Source organism: Dryobates pubescens, chromosome Z, assembly GCF_014839835.1.
Source record: "Dryobates pubescens isolate bDryPub1 chromosome Z, bDryPub1.pri, whole genome shotgun sequence".
In the NCBI taxonomy this organism is placed as follows: Eukaryota; Metazoa; Chordata; class Aves; order Piciformes; family Picidae; genus Dryobates; species Dryobates pubescens.
Genome location: NC_071657.1, coordinates 69262646 through 69278295, shown reverse-complemented (window position 1 = coordinate 69278295; position 15650 = coordinate 69262646). Strand labels below are relative to the sequence as shown.

At 40.2% G+C, this 15650-nt stretch overlaps 1 protein-coding gene across 1 annotated transcript in view; it reads right to left on the bottom strand.

Annotated features, from left to right (window-relative positions):
• The window catches only part of RASGRF2 (Ras protein specific guanine nucleotide releasing factor 2), a 156465-nt gene that overhangs the window by 27168 nt on the left and 113647 nt on the right, over positions 1–15650 (bottom strand). The window contains exon 18 of the mRNA XM_054178630.1: positions 5216–5322. Coding sequence (XP_054034605.1) covers positions 5216–5322 — 107 coding nt within the window. The remainder of the gene's footprint in view (positions 1–5215; positions 5323–15650) is intronic.

The following is a 15650-nucleotide window of genomic DNA, read 5'->3' as shown; positions in this document are numbered from 1 at the left end:
AAAAAAAACCCACCAAAAAACACAACCCTCCCAAACCCCCCCAAGCCTCCCCAAACTTGAAAAGAAGAATATAGCTATTGTGTAGTGTCAGATTAAAGCACCCAGAACAGATAAGAAATGTGACATCTCTGCCTCTAAGTTCTGGGATGCAAGACCTCAGTGAAAGACCTCAGTGAAGAAAGACATGTCAGACTCCAGCAGAAGTGAGTGCAGAGCACTGCTAATTAGTTTGACTGACTGCAAGCCTGGCTATCATTCTTGGGGTGACTCCCATTCCTTAAAGGGTCATGGTATAGCAAACCCTTACACTTCTGTGACATTGGAACTGAGCATAGCAGCAATTAAATGCATTACTATTCAATGCATAACTGTATTTTGCAAAGGGCATAAATATATGGAAGCCAGATTTCTTCACTATGTGACCAATGGCATGCTGGAAGGCTCACTCAGGGTTCCCTTGCTCTGCCTATCTCTAACATAACCCCTCTGTTGCTTTAATTCACAATTCTGTGTCTTGAAGTCTGTTTCAGAAAGAACCTCAGAAGTGTCTTTGATGCTTAAATGCAGAGGCCATAGATCCTAGGGGCTTATTTGGAATGTAGTTAAAACACAAATCATCTTGCTATCATACAAGGAGTGTGGCATAAGTGTAATGTGTTCATGTTTCTAAAATACATTTATTTTAATTTAGCCAGGCATCATATTAATTTCATATTAATAAGCCAAGTGGGGATAATATAAAGGGATTTTTATCAGATTTTTTTATTGCAATGTGCAAAATGGAATCAGCCAATCTGTGTGCACTGAAACTGTTTTTAACTAACTGAATTAGTCTTTGTTTGAAAAATTCTTTGCATGCAGGTGTCCTCCATGATCTCTACATCTGTACAGTCTTCTGTTGAAAACCCAACAAATCTTCATTGATATGAGCAAGAAAATGACTTACAGTAGATTATTTCACAGCTGGAGTAAGACAGGCACCAAGCAAGAGAACATGACTTATACTCTTAAAATTCAAGCCATAGTAGGCTCCCATTAGTCTTGTGATAACTTAATAACTCACTGACACTGTCTGGAAGCCATCTAGTTTGTAAGAGTCAAGATTTGCCAATTCATTCCAGCTGAGATTTTCAAAGAAGCCAGCAGGAATAAGCACCCAGATGTCATTCAAAACTGTGAAGTCTGGAGAAGCCATCCTCTCTTTCTTCAACAGATGCAAAATTTTCTCCTTGGACAAGCTCCATGTCAATCTGCTTACCACAGAAGCAGAAAAAACTTGGTTTTGTAACACGAAATTTTTAGATAAAAGACAAAAAAGTATTGTTAAACAAAGAAGATGAGGCTGCAAGACCTCAGTAGGATAATGAAAATAATTTCCCTCTTTTTCCCTTCCTATTTTTCCATCTCTGCAGGGGCCAGGGGAAGTTTTATCCTCATGATCCCTTTCTGTTCCTATCAACACTACTTTCTTCGCAATGGCTGTCTGCCTCATCATTTGTGTTCTCATTGTTTACAGCAGGAGAAACCTACACTGTTCCTCTGAATGACATTAAAAAATAAAGGGTAAACATGAACATTCTCCTCTTATTTTGGAAAAAAAAAAAAAAGGAAAAGAAAGTTCTGTTGGCTTGTAGGTGGCTAAATAAAATAGATAGAGAAGAGTTGGGCAAAAAGGAGAAGGGATAGGGAATGAGAAGAACCCTAATGTAAAAATACCCCAACACTGGGAAATCTAAATAGGCCACCTTTCATGCTGTGCTGGCTTTGGCTGATGAGCAACAGAGGTTTGAGTGTGGTAAAATGAAAAAGTGTGTGTGACATCATGTGAGGATGTTTATTTCCAAATTTTCATCTGTGCTTTGGGAGCTCCTGGGAACATTAATTAGTTCCTTCTGTTCTCCTGAAAGGGCTTCAAATCTGGCACTGGCACTACGTATTTACTTGGAATTTAAGTGAGGCTCCTTCAAAAATCATGAATCCTTTCCTAAAGTGTTGTTTAATATTATTTCAAGTAACAAAATCGCTTTTTGAAAGCATGTTCTCACTGCCTGGGCTGGATTGCTAATTTTAATGATTCTGTTTTCTGGCCACAGACAAGTTTGCATAGTAAGTACTGTCCACACTCAAAGAAACTTTTGAAAACACATGCTTTTAAAAAAAGCAGTGCTAAACCATCCATGACTCTGGCTTTGACACAGTTGCAAGATACTGTAGGAAGCTAATTACTTCCATAACCCAGCAGAGGAAAGACCCTCCAAACACAAACCAAGGCCAAGGATTTGCTAGAGAAAAGTTAGGAAACACAAGTCTCTGAACCATTTGGATAATTTCTCTATCCCTCAGGTCATGCACTAACCGTGACCCATCTTATTATGTGCTTGAGAGCAGCGCACTGAAGCAAGCCAAAGGGATCCAGAGGGAGGGATGGAGGGCGAGGGATAACTCAGTGAGAGCAGGTTTTACAGGCAGCTGTACACTGGTGTCTTAAGTTGCACACAGTGCATAGCAGACTCTCCTGGGACAGTGCAGCACCTCATGTGCTCTGAGCATTAGAGCACAATAAATCAGTACAATACTCAAGGTAGACAAAAAAAACTTGTAGTGAGTTGGCTGTCACTGGTGGGCCAGAAAGCACCAAAACTGGGTTAGTTATGCTGCAGAGTAATTTACATGTTGAAACACTAAGTGTGTCTGTAGCATCTCATACCCTAAAAAGAGAGCTAACAGAAGCCCTACAGTTTACCCATTACAGTTTACCCAGTAATCAAATGGCATTTTGGCAGAAAAAAAATGTGCACAGTAGGTTACCTTTTACTGAGGTGCAGGCTAGTAATGACCACAAGGATCTTAAGTACAACACAGAGAGAACAGTCTATCAGACAGTGAGAGAAGCTTTTCCCACGGAGGACAGGAATTATGTATTTGGTGATGGGAGTTTTTGCAGCAAAAACAAATTCAAAGCCAAGTGGAAAGAAAACAATATCAGTAAAACATACTGAATTGCACATTTACCTTTGTGAGTATCAACCTGTTTTGTTAACTCATTTGTTTGCTTGCTGGCTTGCTTGCTTTTTAAGATAGTAAAACCTGCCCTTGGCTACTGATGAAGGTGAAGGATGTCTCACATGCACTAAGTGGCAACAGAATGATGTACAAGCCTTAAAATGTAATAAAGTTTTTTGGCAGATCTGTTGATCTCATTGAATTTTAACACTTTTACATTGTTTTGTCATTGCAGAAATCTAATAAGCATTTCTCCACCAGGCACTGGTGGAAAAGGGTTCTCTGGCTTGCAGTTTGTGCTGTTACTGTAAAACAAGGCTTTGAGCTACTGCTCTCCCAGGACTATATGTCTTCACTGCCAACATTTTATACTATTTGGCCAGACAGTAATTCTTCACTTGTCTTCCTTAAAGCAGTTCTGTCCCATATATTCTTGGCAGAAACTAGTTAGTGATTTCTGGTTTGCTAAGGTCTTCAGTCCTGTTTCTCTCCCTAGTCTCACACGTAAACAACACAAAATGGTGACTATCTGCTCTGTTGTGCTGGTCTTTGTTACTTTCAGTGCCAAAGCCCTTGCATTTTAGAATGTTTCCTGCATTGGAATACTGGATGAAGAGAAACACAAAATAAAAATCTGCCACCCTTTCTGTGGAAAACAATGAAAGGCAAGAAGGACTAAGGAGGTAGGCAGGTAATAGCTTCCATTTCAAAAGCACACACTGCTGAACTATGACTCATTAGCTTTGTCCTCTTAATATTTTTAAAAGAACACTAACTGTAAACACTGTGCAAAAGTAAGTGCAGAAGCATTTAGCACAGAATTGCGTTTTTGCATATTATGGGTATCTGTGAAATGGAAATGGAGAACACATGTTTAAGGAGAGAAAGTATATTGACTCTTCACAGTTACTTTATGGTGATGATAATCATCAGAACTCAATCCATCATCTATCAAACTTCAGTCTAACTAGTTGTAGGCAGTTGCTTAATGCAGACATTATGCTGATCCCTTACATTGTCACAATCACATTAATTAGCCATCTTTTAATTACTACAGAAGGGTAACTCAACTCATAGCAGTTAGTTACTACAAACTGTGTCAGGGACGCAGTCTGTGCATAAAGTCAAAGAAAACTTGGTGCACATATGTGTGTTTTTTTCAATAACTCAAAATGTTTAATCATTCCCATGATAACAAGAGAGGTTTTATTAATATCTTCTAGGGTGTTCAGCTTTTCAGACGTTACCAATTTTTCCACTTAACACACTTCTTACTAACTTTGTTCTCCAGAAAACTTAACCTCTATGAACATTAAACCCATTAAATGGGAAAAAGGAAATTGAATTTGTCATAGGGCAGTTTGATATTGCTGCATTTAACTCTGTAATAAAACCTTTTAAAATCTAGTGTTCTTGATTATTAGCATGTAATGACAGAGCAGTCTATAATTGCCATGAAGTACCATCTTTCCAAGGCACACAAAAATCTTTTACTTGCTTCCAAAGTACTCTCACTCCTCCTCATCCCCCCAACATTCCTTTCTTCCTCCCTTCCTCCCATCCCTTCATCTCTCCACCTCTCCCTTCCTCTTTCTTTTTCTTTCAATAACCTGCCTGATAGTCTTCTACATGGACACCAAAGTATTTCATCACTTGTCTCATCAGGCAGCTTAAATGACATTTCTATCTACAAAATTGTAGCTCCTCAGACTTCTTTTTTCCTAATCTCTGTCAACACAGTTTTATGATTGTGCCACAGACTCATGGTACTATTATAGTTGTAGAGTGACCAACGTAACAGACTGGCAACTCCTTCCATATATCTGTATGCAAACACAAGGATTTTAATACAGTCAGAGTAATTTAACCAAGATGCCTGTAACGTGAACACTGATGACCTGAAAGATACATTCCATCCTGATATTTCAACACAAATTACAACAGTAAAGCATTCATAATGTAACAGTAAAGCACTCATAATGTCACAGTAAAACTATTGTAACTGGATATTGTCAGCAGAGCTTTGCAAGGCTAGACGAAGCATTCTTTACTTGGTTAAAAGTGTGGTTTTATAAGATAGTTTTCTGTGTTATCTTTGCAGCACTGACTTTTCAGGCCGTTGACCTCTGGCAGCATTATACAGCATCACTGACTGCCGGGAGAACATAGATATATTACAGATGGAGAGGAGAAGGGTGCAACAGAGGAGTACCTGAGAATGCTTGGAGACCCAGTGGCGCAAGACATTTAGGACACGATTCGTGGCTGCTCTGCGTATGATAAACTCTTTGTCACACATGCGTTCAGAATTGTTAAATCCTGTGTGGAAAAAGGATTTAAAGTTAATGGAGGAGGCAAAGATTCAAATACGAGTAATTTTGGTAAACCAAAAGCTCATAGAACATGTATATGAAACAGAAAGAAAGACACCTATATGGACTTTGAAATATCACTGTTTAGTCTGATGAAATTGTGCAAGAACAGTACAATACAGACTTAGAACAGAACAGAACAGAACAGAATAGAATAGAATAGAATAGAATAGACCAGGTTGGAAGAGACCTTCAAGATCACCACATCCAACCCATCATCCAACACCATCTAATCAACTAAACCATGCAACCAAGCAACCTATCAAGTCTCCTCCTAAACACCTCCAATGATGGTGACTCCATCACCTCCCCAGGCAGCCCATTCCAATGGGCAATCACTCTCTCTGTATAGAATTTCTTCCTAACATCCAGTCTGAACCTCCCCTGGTGCTGCTTGAGACTGTGTCCTTGTGACTTGCAGATCATAACAAACACAGGCACCTCCTCAGGTCAGCGCTCAGTTACAGAAAGATGAAGAAAATTTGCCTGTGTCATTAACATCAACTACAAAACCAGTAAAAAAATAACAAGATCAGGTGAAAAAATGTGTAGGACTTGTAATCAGGGCTATAGAAGGGAAGTGAGTATGATTTAGAAAGATGAAAGAGGTAAATATCACAAGTCATAATGAAATAGGGAAGGATAAGTAGTTTAAATATGGAGAAGGTCAATGCTACAAATGTTCCTTTGTAAGAGCAGTACTGTATTAGTCAACAGAGACTGCTCAAATAAGCTGTTTGGTTTTCATACTGGGATGACAAGTAAGTGGGAAAGTGTTCAGAGAACACAATTACAACCCTAGTTTCCTGAAAACAGAGATTTGCCAACTGCACCATTTCCCCACACCTCTTGGTAAGGACAACATATTGTTTTGTTCTTTTTTTTTTTTTTTTGTGGTTGTTGGTCAGCAGTATCTACTTCTAAATTAATAGTTTTAAAACAAACAGGCAAGTTTCTTCCTCCATTCATGTTATGGCATCATTGTGCTCTAGCTCTGTCATGAATATCATTTGTATGATAAAATAATGATTACATTAGTCTCATAATAAGAAAAATATTATTGAGCCCTTATTAAAAAAAATATACCAAAACCCAGCAACCATGGCAATTCTGAAGATACACTTGAGAAGTTTGTATTTTTCTAAGTTTCTGTTAGATTTGATCTTACATTTTGTTGCAATCCATTTCACTTGGTACAGAGTCCAGGGAACAATTGGAAACATCCTTCTGTCAGTACTTTACTGTTTGGTGTTTTGTTTTTGTTTTACTTAAAAGCTGTTCTATTATAGTATATTGCAAAGACAGATTAAACTTCTATTTATTCTGTGAGAATGTGAGAAACACTTTGGGGTATTTTTAGATGCCAGTAATAGTTTTGCCCTATTTTTTTAAATACAAACAAACAAAACCAAAATTTTTTTAAATATATTTTTTGAAAGATAATCACGAAAAGCAAAGATTAACTGCAGCCTTACATCTTTTCCTGCAGGCTGGACCTCAATCCCCAGACATATTTTCTATGCTTATGTTTCCTATACTTCTATTTCACAGAATCACAGAATCACCAAGGCTGGAAGAGACCTCAAAGATCATCAAGTCCAACCTGTCACCACAGACCTCATGACTAAACCATGGCACCAAGTGCCACGTCCAATCCCCTCTTGAACACATCCAGGGATGCTGACTCCACCACCTCCTTGGGCAGCACATTCCAATGGCTAACAACTCCCTCAGTGAAGAACTTTCTCCTCACCTTGAGCCTAAACTTGCCCTGGCGCAGCTTGAGACTGTGTCCTCTTGTTCTGGTGCTGCTTGCTTGAGAGAAGAGACCAACTCCCTTCTGGCTACAACCACCTTCCAGGTAGTTGTAGACAGCAATAAGGTCTGCCCTGAGCCTCCTCCTCTCCAGGCTAAACAATCCCAGCTCCCTCAGCAGTTTTTAGAACTATGACATATTACACTGTAGTTGACATCTAAGATTCAATATGAAAGAACATCTTCAAGAGTTTCATTGTTGTAAATAGAAAAGTAAACAAAATCTCTAATGATCTGCTCAGTTAAAGGCAACACAGGCCACATTTTGTGTGTTAATTTCCTATGCTTTTCACAGTTAACTTCTTGCAGAAGCAATTAGGCATACACATTACAAACTGTTCAATTAGCCATTTAATTGCAGCAATGAAAGTCACAATGAAAATTATATATTAAAGCAGTGGAGTCTTTATCAAAGTAGCATTAAGGAAAAGAACTTCCAGTAAGCTGGAAGGAAAGCAGAAAGATGCCTGCAGTGACAGTTTCCAGTTGCTGCAATAAAAAAAAAGAAAGAATATAAAGAGCAAGGGAAAAAAAAAAAAAAAAAAAGGAAAATCACCAGAGATCACTTCAGCAAACTTGATCAATTTTTAAGCAGTAATTAGCTCATTGCAGAGAATAAGCAACATTCTCACTCAGATCCACGCTGTCAGTACTTATTGTCTATGTCTCTAAACTATAAACGGTGATTTCCAGATCTGTAACTTAGCTGAACATAGATGCAGATATGAATTTAACTCCAAGTGGGTGATTCATTGTACATCTTCAGGTACAAGACTTCAAATAAGTAACTAAGTCAGCAGATTTTTTTTTTTCCCAAAATAAAATGGGAAATCATTGAGGTCCACTTTGACTTAGCTTTTAAATACCATAGCCTCAGAAAGTCAGGATGTGTTTCCTTCAATCATTACAAACAATTTTTAATTGATTGCCCTTTATAGAAACAAATAAACAAAATTTCCCAAAGCCCTCAAATTAACATTCACTGTCTGAGACTTAAATCTGCAGGTTGATTTTTGAAGAAAATAATGTCTGTGACATCTTCTTGTGGAAACAGAATAGAAGACCCATTAGTCTTTGTATCTGGCTTAGTGTGCTTCCATTTGGGTGTCTCTCTTCACCTCAACGTTTTCCCACAGGACTTATTTTGAGTAACAGCAGACCTCAGATCGGCTCCAGATTCAGCAGCTTTGACAGCAACTCAGCAGATTTAGAACTTAAGTCAGAGTCAATTATGATCCAGAATAATACATGGAGTCTTTGGATCTTTTGAGACAATTGAGGCGGCAGCAGGACAAAGAAACTGGCAGTTACAGTGTTCAGAAAAAGGAAGCCTTTGTTTCTCTTGATCTTCTACAGTCTGTCATTCTATTTCCAAGAAAATGCTTCTGCACTGAACACAGGAGGAACTTGGAGAGCTTCAAGAAAAGGAATTGATTAAATTCCCAATTCAAAAAGTGGTGACAATGTTCTGAACAGTAATGAGACTGACATTAATACAGAGATGAAGATAAAGAACTCTCATTAATACAGAATTGCATAATCACAGAATGCTAAGAATTGGAAGGGACCCATGTGAATCACCTGGTTCAATGCCTCCTGCTAAAGCAGGGGTGGCTTTGTGAGAATCTGGTAGAAGCTTCTCCTATGTCAAATAAAAGCAGTGCCAGGCAGCTCCAAGATGGATATGCTACTGGCCAAGGCCAAGCCCTTCAGTGATGGTGGTAATGCCTCAGGGATATCTTACTGAAGAAGGTGCTAGAAACCCTGGCACAACTTCAGCCAAAGAAATAAGTGAGAATCTTTTAGTGAAACAATTCTGCAGACACCAAGGGGAGTGAAGAAAGAAGGGAAGGAGATGCTCTTGCCTGTGCTGTTCCACAGGGTAGCATCTGCCTGCTTCCCATGAAGGAACCCAAGCCAGAGCAGATAGATATCCAAAGGAGTTTCTGACCCCATGGGAAACCCGAAGTGGAAGAGGGTCCTAGCAGGATAAATGACCCCAGTGGGGAATCTGTGTTTAAGCAATTCATTCCTGATAGTGTACACCCCGTGGCAGAGACACATGTTGGACTAGTTTGTGATGAACTGACTACAACCCTAATGCCCTGTTCTCCTGTGCTGTTGCAGGGAGGACACCAAGAAAAATGGGATCAAAGGTGAGCCCCAGGTAAAGAGAGGTGTTGGGTAGGAAGTGTTTAAAGATTTGGTTTTATTTCTCATTATCCTACAGTGATTTGATTGGTAACAAATTTAACTAATTTTGTCAAGTCAAGTCTGCTTAGCCCATGATGGCAATTGGTAAGTGATCTCCTTCTGTCCTTATCTCAACCCAAGAGCTTTTCAGGTTTTTTCTCTTCCTGGTCCATCTGAGGAGAGGGAGAAATAAAGAAGCTTTGGTGAGCACCTGGGATCCAGCCAAGGTCAAGCCATGATGATCATCTTCTGTACATCTATCACAAGACTCTGCACAGTGTCAACTTGGTGGTGGTCAGCACACTGACATTGTTTCAGCCCTGAACTGACTTGTAACTGAAGCAGGAACCAGCACTGTCAGTATGCAATAGAGAAGGGTACCGTCTACATCATTAAAATGTCTATCAGGCAGGGATTAATTAGGTCAGTCTCAAAATCAGATGTTATTTAATAAATGCTACTATTTATAAGGTAGTCTTAAGAGGATTTTTATATATTATTATTTCATTAAAACTGGCAACAGGAACTAATTTTTCTATCCTTTCACCTACATATCAGAAGACTATGTAAATGTACAGTTAAACACAGATAATAGCAAATCTCTTCAAATATAGTGTTTCAGGTCCCTTCCTGAAAAAAGGTCAGGCAACAGATAAAAGCCCCACCATTTAAAGCACTAGATATATCACTCCTGATACTAAGGAAATTATGTCATATTATCACAGAATGGCTCAGGTTGGAAGGGACCTTAAAGATCATCTACTCCAATCTCTCCACCATGGGCAGGGATACCTCTGAACTAGATTCGGCTGCTCAAGGCCACATCCAGTCTGGCCCTGAACAACCCCAGAGATGAAAAATCCATGGCTTCCCTGAGCAACCAGTTCCAGAGACTCACCACCCTTGTACTGAAGAAATTCTTCCTGAGATCCAGTCTAACCCTACTCTCCCTCCCTTGTCCTGTTTCTAGACAGCCTTATGGAAAGTCCCTCTCCAGCATCTTGTAAAATCCCTTCAGGTATTAGAATAGAATAGAATAGAACAAACCAGGTTGGAAGAGACCTTCAAGATCATCATGTCCAACCTATCATCCAACACCACCTAATCAACTAAACCATGCAGCCAAGCATCCTGTCAAGCCTCGCCCTGAACACCCCCAGCGATGGCAACCCCACCACCTCCTCAGGCAGCCCATTCCAGTGGGCAATCACTCTCTCTGTGTAAAACTTCCTCCTAACCTCCAGCCTAAACCTCCCCTGATGCAGCCTGAGACTGTGTCCTCTTGTTCTGGTACTGGTTGCCTGGAAGAAGAGACCAACCTCTGCCTGACTACAACCTCCCTTCAGGTAGTTGTAGACAGCAATAAGGTCACCCCTGAATCTCTTCTCCAGGCTAAGCAACCCCAGCTGCCTCAGTCTCTCCTCATAGGGCTTATGCTCCAAGCCCCTCACCAACTTTGTTGCCCTTCTCTGGACACATTCCAGCAAGTCAACATCCTTCCTAAACTGAAGGGCCCAGAACTGGACACAGGACTCGAGGTGCGGCTTAACCAGTGCAGTGTACAGGGGCAGAATGACCTCCCTGCTCCTGCTGGCCACACTGTTCCTGATGCAGGCCAGGATGCCATTGGCCTTCCTGGCTGCCTGGGCACATTGCAGGCTCATGTTCAGCCTACCATCGACCAGCACCCCCAGGTCCCTCTCAGCCTGACTGCTCTCCAGCCACTCTGACCCCAGCCTGTAGCTCTGCATGGGGTTGCTGTGGCCAATGTGCAGAACCCGGCACTTGGATGTGTTAAATTATAAAGCAAAATGAGGCCAAATGAAAGGGAATGTTAATGGAAAAAGCAATAGAAATTGCAGTAGTTCTTATGGTCACTGAACAGATCTTTTCATTAACCAATACAAGAAAATATATTAAAGGTGCTCAAGAACATTCAAATCACACAGAAAAGTGCAATTTCAGGATCTCAAAGAATTCACATAAAGCCAGAAGTTTCAGCTGCAAACAAGCAGGATCAGTAAGCATTGTTATTTTTTGGTCTTCTAACTTTGATAGAAAAGATCTAAACAAAACACTAAAACTACACCCATTAAAAACTTATTGTCAAAGCTGCATTAATAGAGAAGCAGAAACATGTAAAAACGAGTCCTTGGCTAGCACTGGTCTTCCTCCTTGTAACTTTCAAAGCCATGGGACAGAAACTGCAAAGCAGAGATGACCATAGATTAAGATATGGCAGGACCACCAGAGAAAAAGTCCAAGCCAGGTATCAGTGAACTTTCATAGTGTCACCTGTGTTTCCTGCATTTTCCACAGTGCAAATTCATTCTAATACAGAATCTTCACTTCTGCTTACTTTCTCCTCTCTTTGGCTGCCTAATCCTCTTCCTAGTAGAAGTCAAAACAGAACCCTGAGCCACCATGACAACTCCAAATATTCCATATGCATGGCCTACTATGCATTTTTCAGAGCTCAGTATACAACCATATCTAGTACTACACATTCATGTCACCACTTACAGATAACCCATGTGTCTACTGCTCTCTGTGCTGCAAAAGGTAACCCAAATCTTCCAATTCTCTCTACGTTTGCTGTGGCTGATGGTGATGCTACCCTAGCGAAACTCTAAGCTATCTTGTTTACTGAAAGAAATAATGGGAGACAGACAGAACCTTATTGGACCACACATGACCTGCTCCACCTCTGCATAAGTAAGGGTGAAAATGGGGCTGCAGTAAGTGGCTATGCAAAGAAAGACATATGATTTTTTTTGGTCTAGTAAACCTGGTAGGCAGACAAAGGAAAGAGTACTGACTCACAGACTAGAACTGGGAGCAAAGGCTCCAGGTCAGATGTTGTTCTGTGAGGAACAAAGCTTATATCACACCTCTGAGACAATACTACCAGTTTCCAGGTAACCTTTTAGCATTGCTGCATTGACTGTATTATTCCCCGTTTACTTTTCCTACCTTCTTTTGAGGCAGGAACGGTTTTTAACTCTGATTACACAATCCCTAGAATAAGATCATTCCTATCCATGCCTTGCACTCAGAGGCACTCTTAGTCATGTAAGCTATAAATCTAGGCAGGTTGAAAGATTAACAAAATATAGTTACAGAATTACAAAATTATTTAGATTGGAAAAGACCTTTAATAACATTGAGTTCAACTGTATACCTAGCATTTCCAAGTGAATCACTAAGCCATGGCCCTGAGTGTCCCTTCTACATATATCCAGCAGTTGTGACTTCATCCCTTCCCTGGGCAGCCAATTTCAGTGCTTGATAACCCTTTCAGTGAAGACATTTTCTCAAATATTGAATACAATATTTCTGCTCCTGTACTCAGCGCTGGTTAGGCCACACCTTGAGTCCTGTGTCCAGTTTTGGCCCCGTCAGTTTAGGAAAGATGTTGAGTTGCTGGAACATGTCCAGAGAAGGGCAACAAAGCTGGGGAGGGGTTTGGAGCAAAGCCCTGTGGGAAGAGGCTGAGGGAGCTGGGGTTGCTTATCCTGGAGAAGAGAAGGCTCAGGGGAGACCTTATTGCTGTCTACAACTACCTGCGGAGAAGTTGTAGCCAGATGGGGGTTGGTCTCTTCTGCCAGGCAACCAGCATAGGACACAGTCTCAAGCTGCACCAGGGGAGGTTTGGGCTGGATGTTAGGAAGAAGTTCTTCATAGAAAGAGTGATTGGGCATTGGAATGTGCTGCCCAGGGAGGTGGTGGAGTCACCATCACTGGAGGTGTTTAGGAAGAGACTGGATGAGGTGCTCGGTTGCATGGTTTAGTTGATTAGATAGTGTTGTATGATAGGTTGGACTCAATGATCTCAAAGGTCTCTTCCAACCTGGTTAATTCTGTTGTATTGTATTGTACTGTATTGTGTTGTATTGTATTCTATGCTGTGCTATGCTATGCTATTCAAACCACCCCTGTTGAAACTTGAGGCCATTTCCTCTCATCCAATCAATTACTAGGAAGAGGAGACTGTTACCCCACCTCACTACAACCTCCCTTCAGGTAATTAAGGTGTCCCTTCAGCCTCTTTTTTCCATGCAAAACAATCCCAGTTTCCACAGCCACTTCTCATTAAGGCTTGTTCTCAGGATCCTTCACCAGCTTTGTTGCCCTTCTCAGGATCCCCTCCAGCACCTCAGTATACTTCTTGTAGTAAGGGAGCCAAGATACTTAGTAGTCAATGTGTGGCCTCACCAGTGCCAAGTACTATGGTACAACCTCTTCCCTAATCCTATTGACCACACTGTTTCTGATACAGGCCAGGATGCTGTTGGCCTTCTTAGCTATCTGGGCACACATTGGCTCATATTCAGGCATCTTGTGACCAACACCCACAGGTCCTTTTCCACTGGGCCACTCTTCCCAGTCTAATTACATGCATTACACTTAAATCAGCAGGAAGGTAGGCATGATCTATTCAAAATTCATCTTCATTATGGTGAAAAACAGGAGAGTTGAAGGGTCCTGTCTAGGAGGATGCTGACCTTGGCAACATTTTAATTAGTATTCTGGATGAAACCACCCACATCCACACCACATGGCGAAGTAAACTGAAACACTCCATGTTGAATATGTTTGTCTCCTGAAGGAAGCAATCTTTCTATATGAGAAATACCAGCAATATTTCTAATCATTAATCATCTTAGTGGGCAGCTGCTTCAGGGAGTGCTACTTTTGAGTAATGCTTTTCCCCAGTATCTGTTGAGATTATTATATACTGTTTCCACAAATAGTTTCTGCACATAGCAGTGATGCAGAACTTTTACCACAGGCTGTCAAACACAATGTTAACCTGCCAGCATTTCCAGTTTCAGTGAATTACTTCTTTCAATACAATGTGTTCACTCTGTTCATGCACTTGTCTTGAGATTATGCTATACAAAATGCAGATTCACCATCAGATGTTTTAATGTTCACTATAATAAAAACTAATATTTTTATAGCTTCCAGTAACACCAAAGATTTTTTTTCAAAAAGGTGCTGAATAACTTAAATCTCAACCCCTGCAGACAAAACCAGATTAAATTATGACAATACTCTGGATATAGATAGCTCTTCTTATGCCAAAATCTATAGCACTTTTCAGTGGTAGATGTTATTATCTATTCCATTTGTAAATGAAAAAAACATAGGCAATTAATGCCTGTGTGTAGGCTGTGTCAGTGCTAGAGCTGCTGCACTCATGACCAGATTCAAAGATCCAGTCACACATCACTGTAAGACAGAACTCAAAGCCCTCTCCTCAAAAGTTACAGAGAAGTACCTGTAGCAAAACCCTATCCTGTTGTTACTTGTTCTACTGTTACTATCAGTAGCTTACATTATTTCCTCTTTAAAATCCACCTCACTCAATAGGAACATTTTTATTACTATATTAAATTCTGCGCTGTATATGTTAGAGACATTAAATGATGCATGTTCACTTTTCTATTTCATTTAAGACGTCAACAAACCCCCCCTCAGTCTAGTTTCAGTAACTGCATTCTCTGCATTTTTGTTTTCTGCACCAATACAGCAGCACATAATTCTGACCACAGTAATTAATTTGTCAAAATGTTATTGCCATGTCTATTTTTAAAGGCTTATCTATACAAAAAAATTACTTCCTTTCTCAAGACTTAGGAGTAAGTCCTCTGAAGTTATCAAGAGTGGCTCCAGTAAGCTTCTGGCCACTTTCTTAGCAAAAAACTTCATATGTTAGTTTCACTGAAACATCCTAGAACAATGCACTGGAGCTGCATTTGCAGCTAACATAGTAGAAAAATGCATTTCAGTCTTGGAGGAGATAACAGAGAACTCCACAAAGTCCCAGAGAGATGCAAGGGGAACATTCATGGCACATGAGACAGGTGACAAATAATCCACAAAGTGTCAAATGTAGTTCTCTGTCTTGTGGTTTGGGTTTTTTTAATTCTTTTTCCCTTTCTTATGATAAATATGCTTATGGGTTGTCTGACAGTTTCATGATTCAGCCTGGCTCAAATTCTGAAAGCTTAGGCTTGGCAAACATCAGCATTACTTTCTGACCTGGATAAAGAATAAATACAAACTCCAGGCTTGGAGCAGAGCTGTGTTCATGCACAGATTAGAACTGGAAAAGCTTCTCCAATATTTGCAGCACAGAAGAAAAGCCTTCCCAATATATGTAGCACAAAATAACCTAATTCTAAAAACCTTTCCTTGATATAACTAAGAAAGTTTGGATAACTGTTTAAAGATACTCATCTTTACTGGTTGTGCATTCTC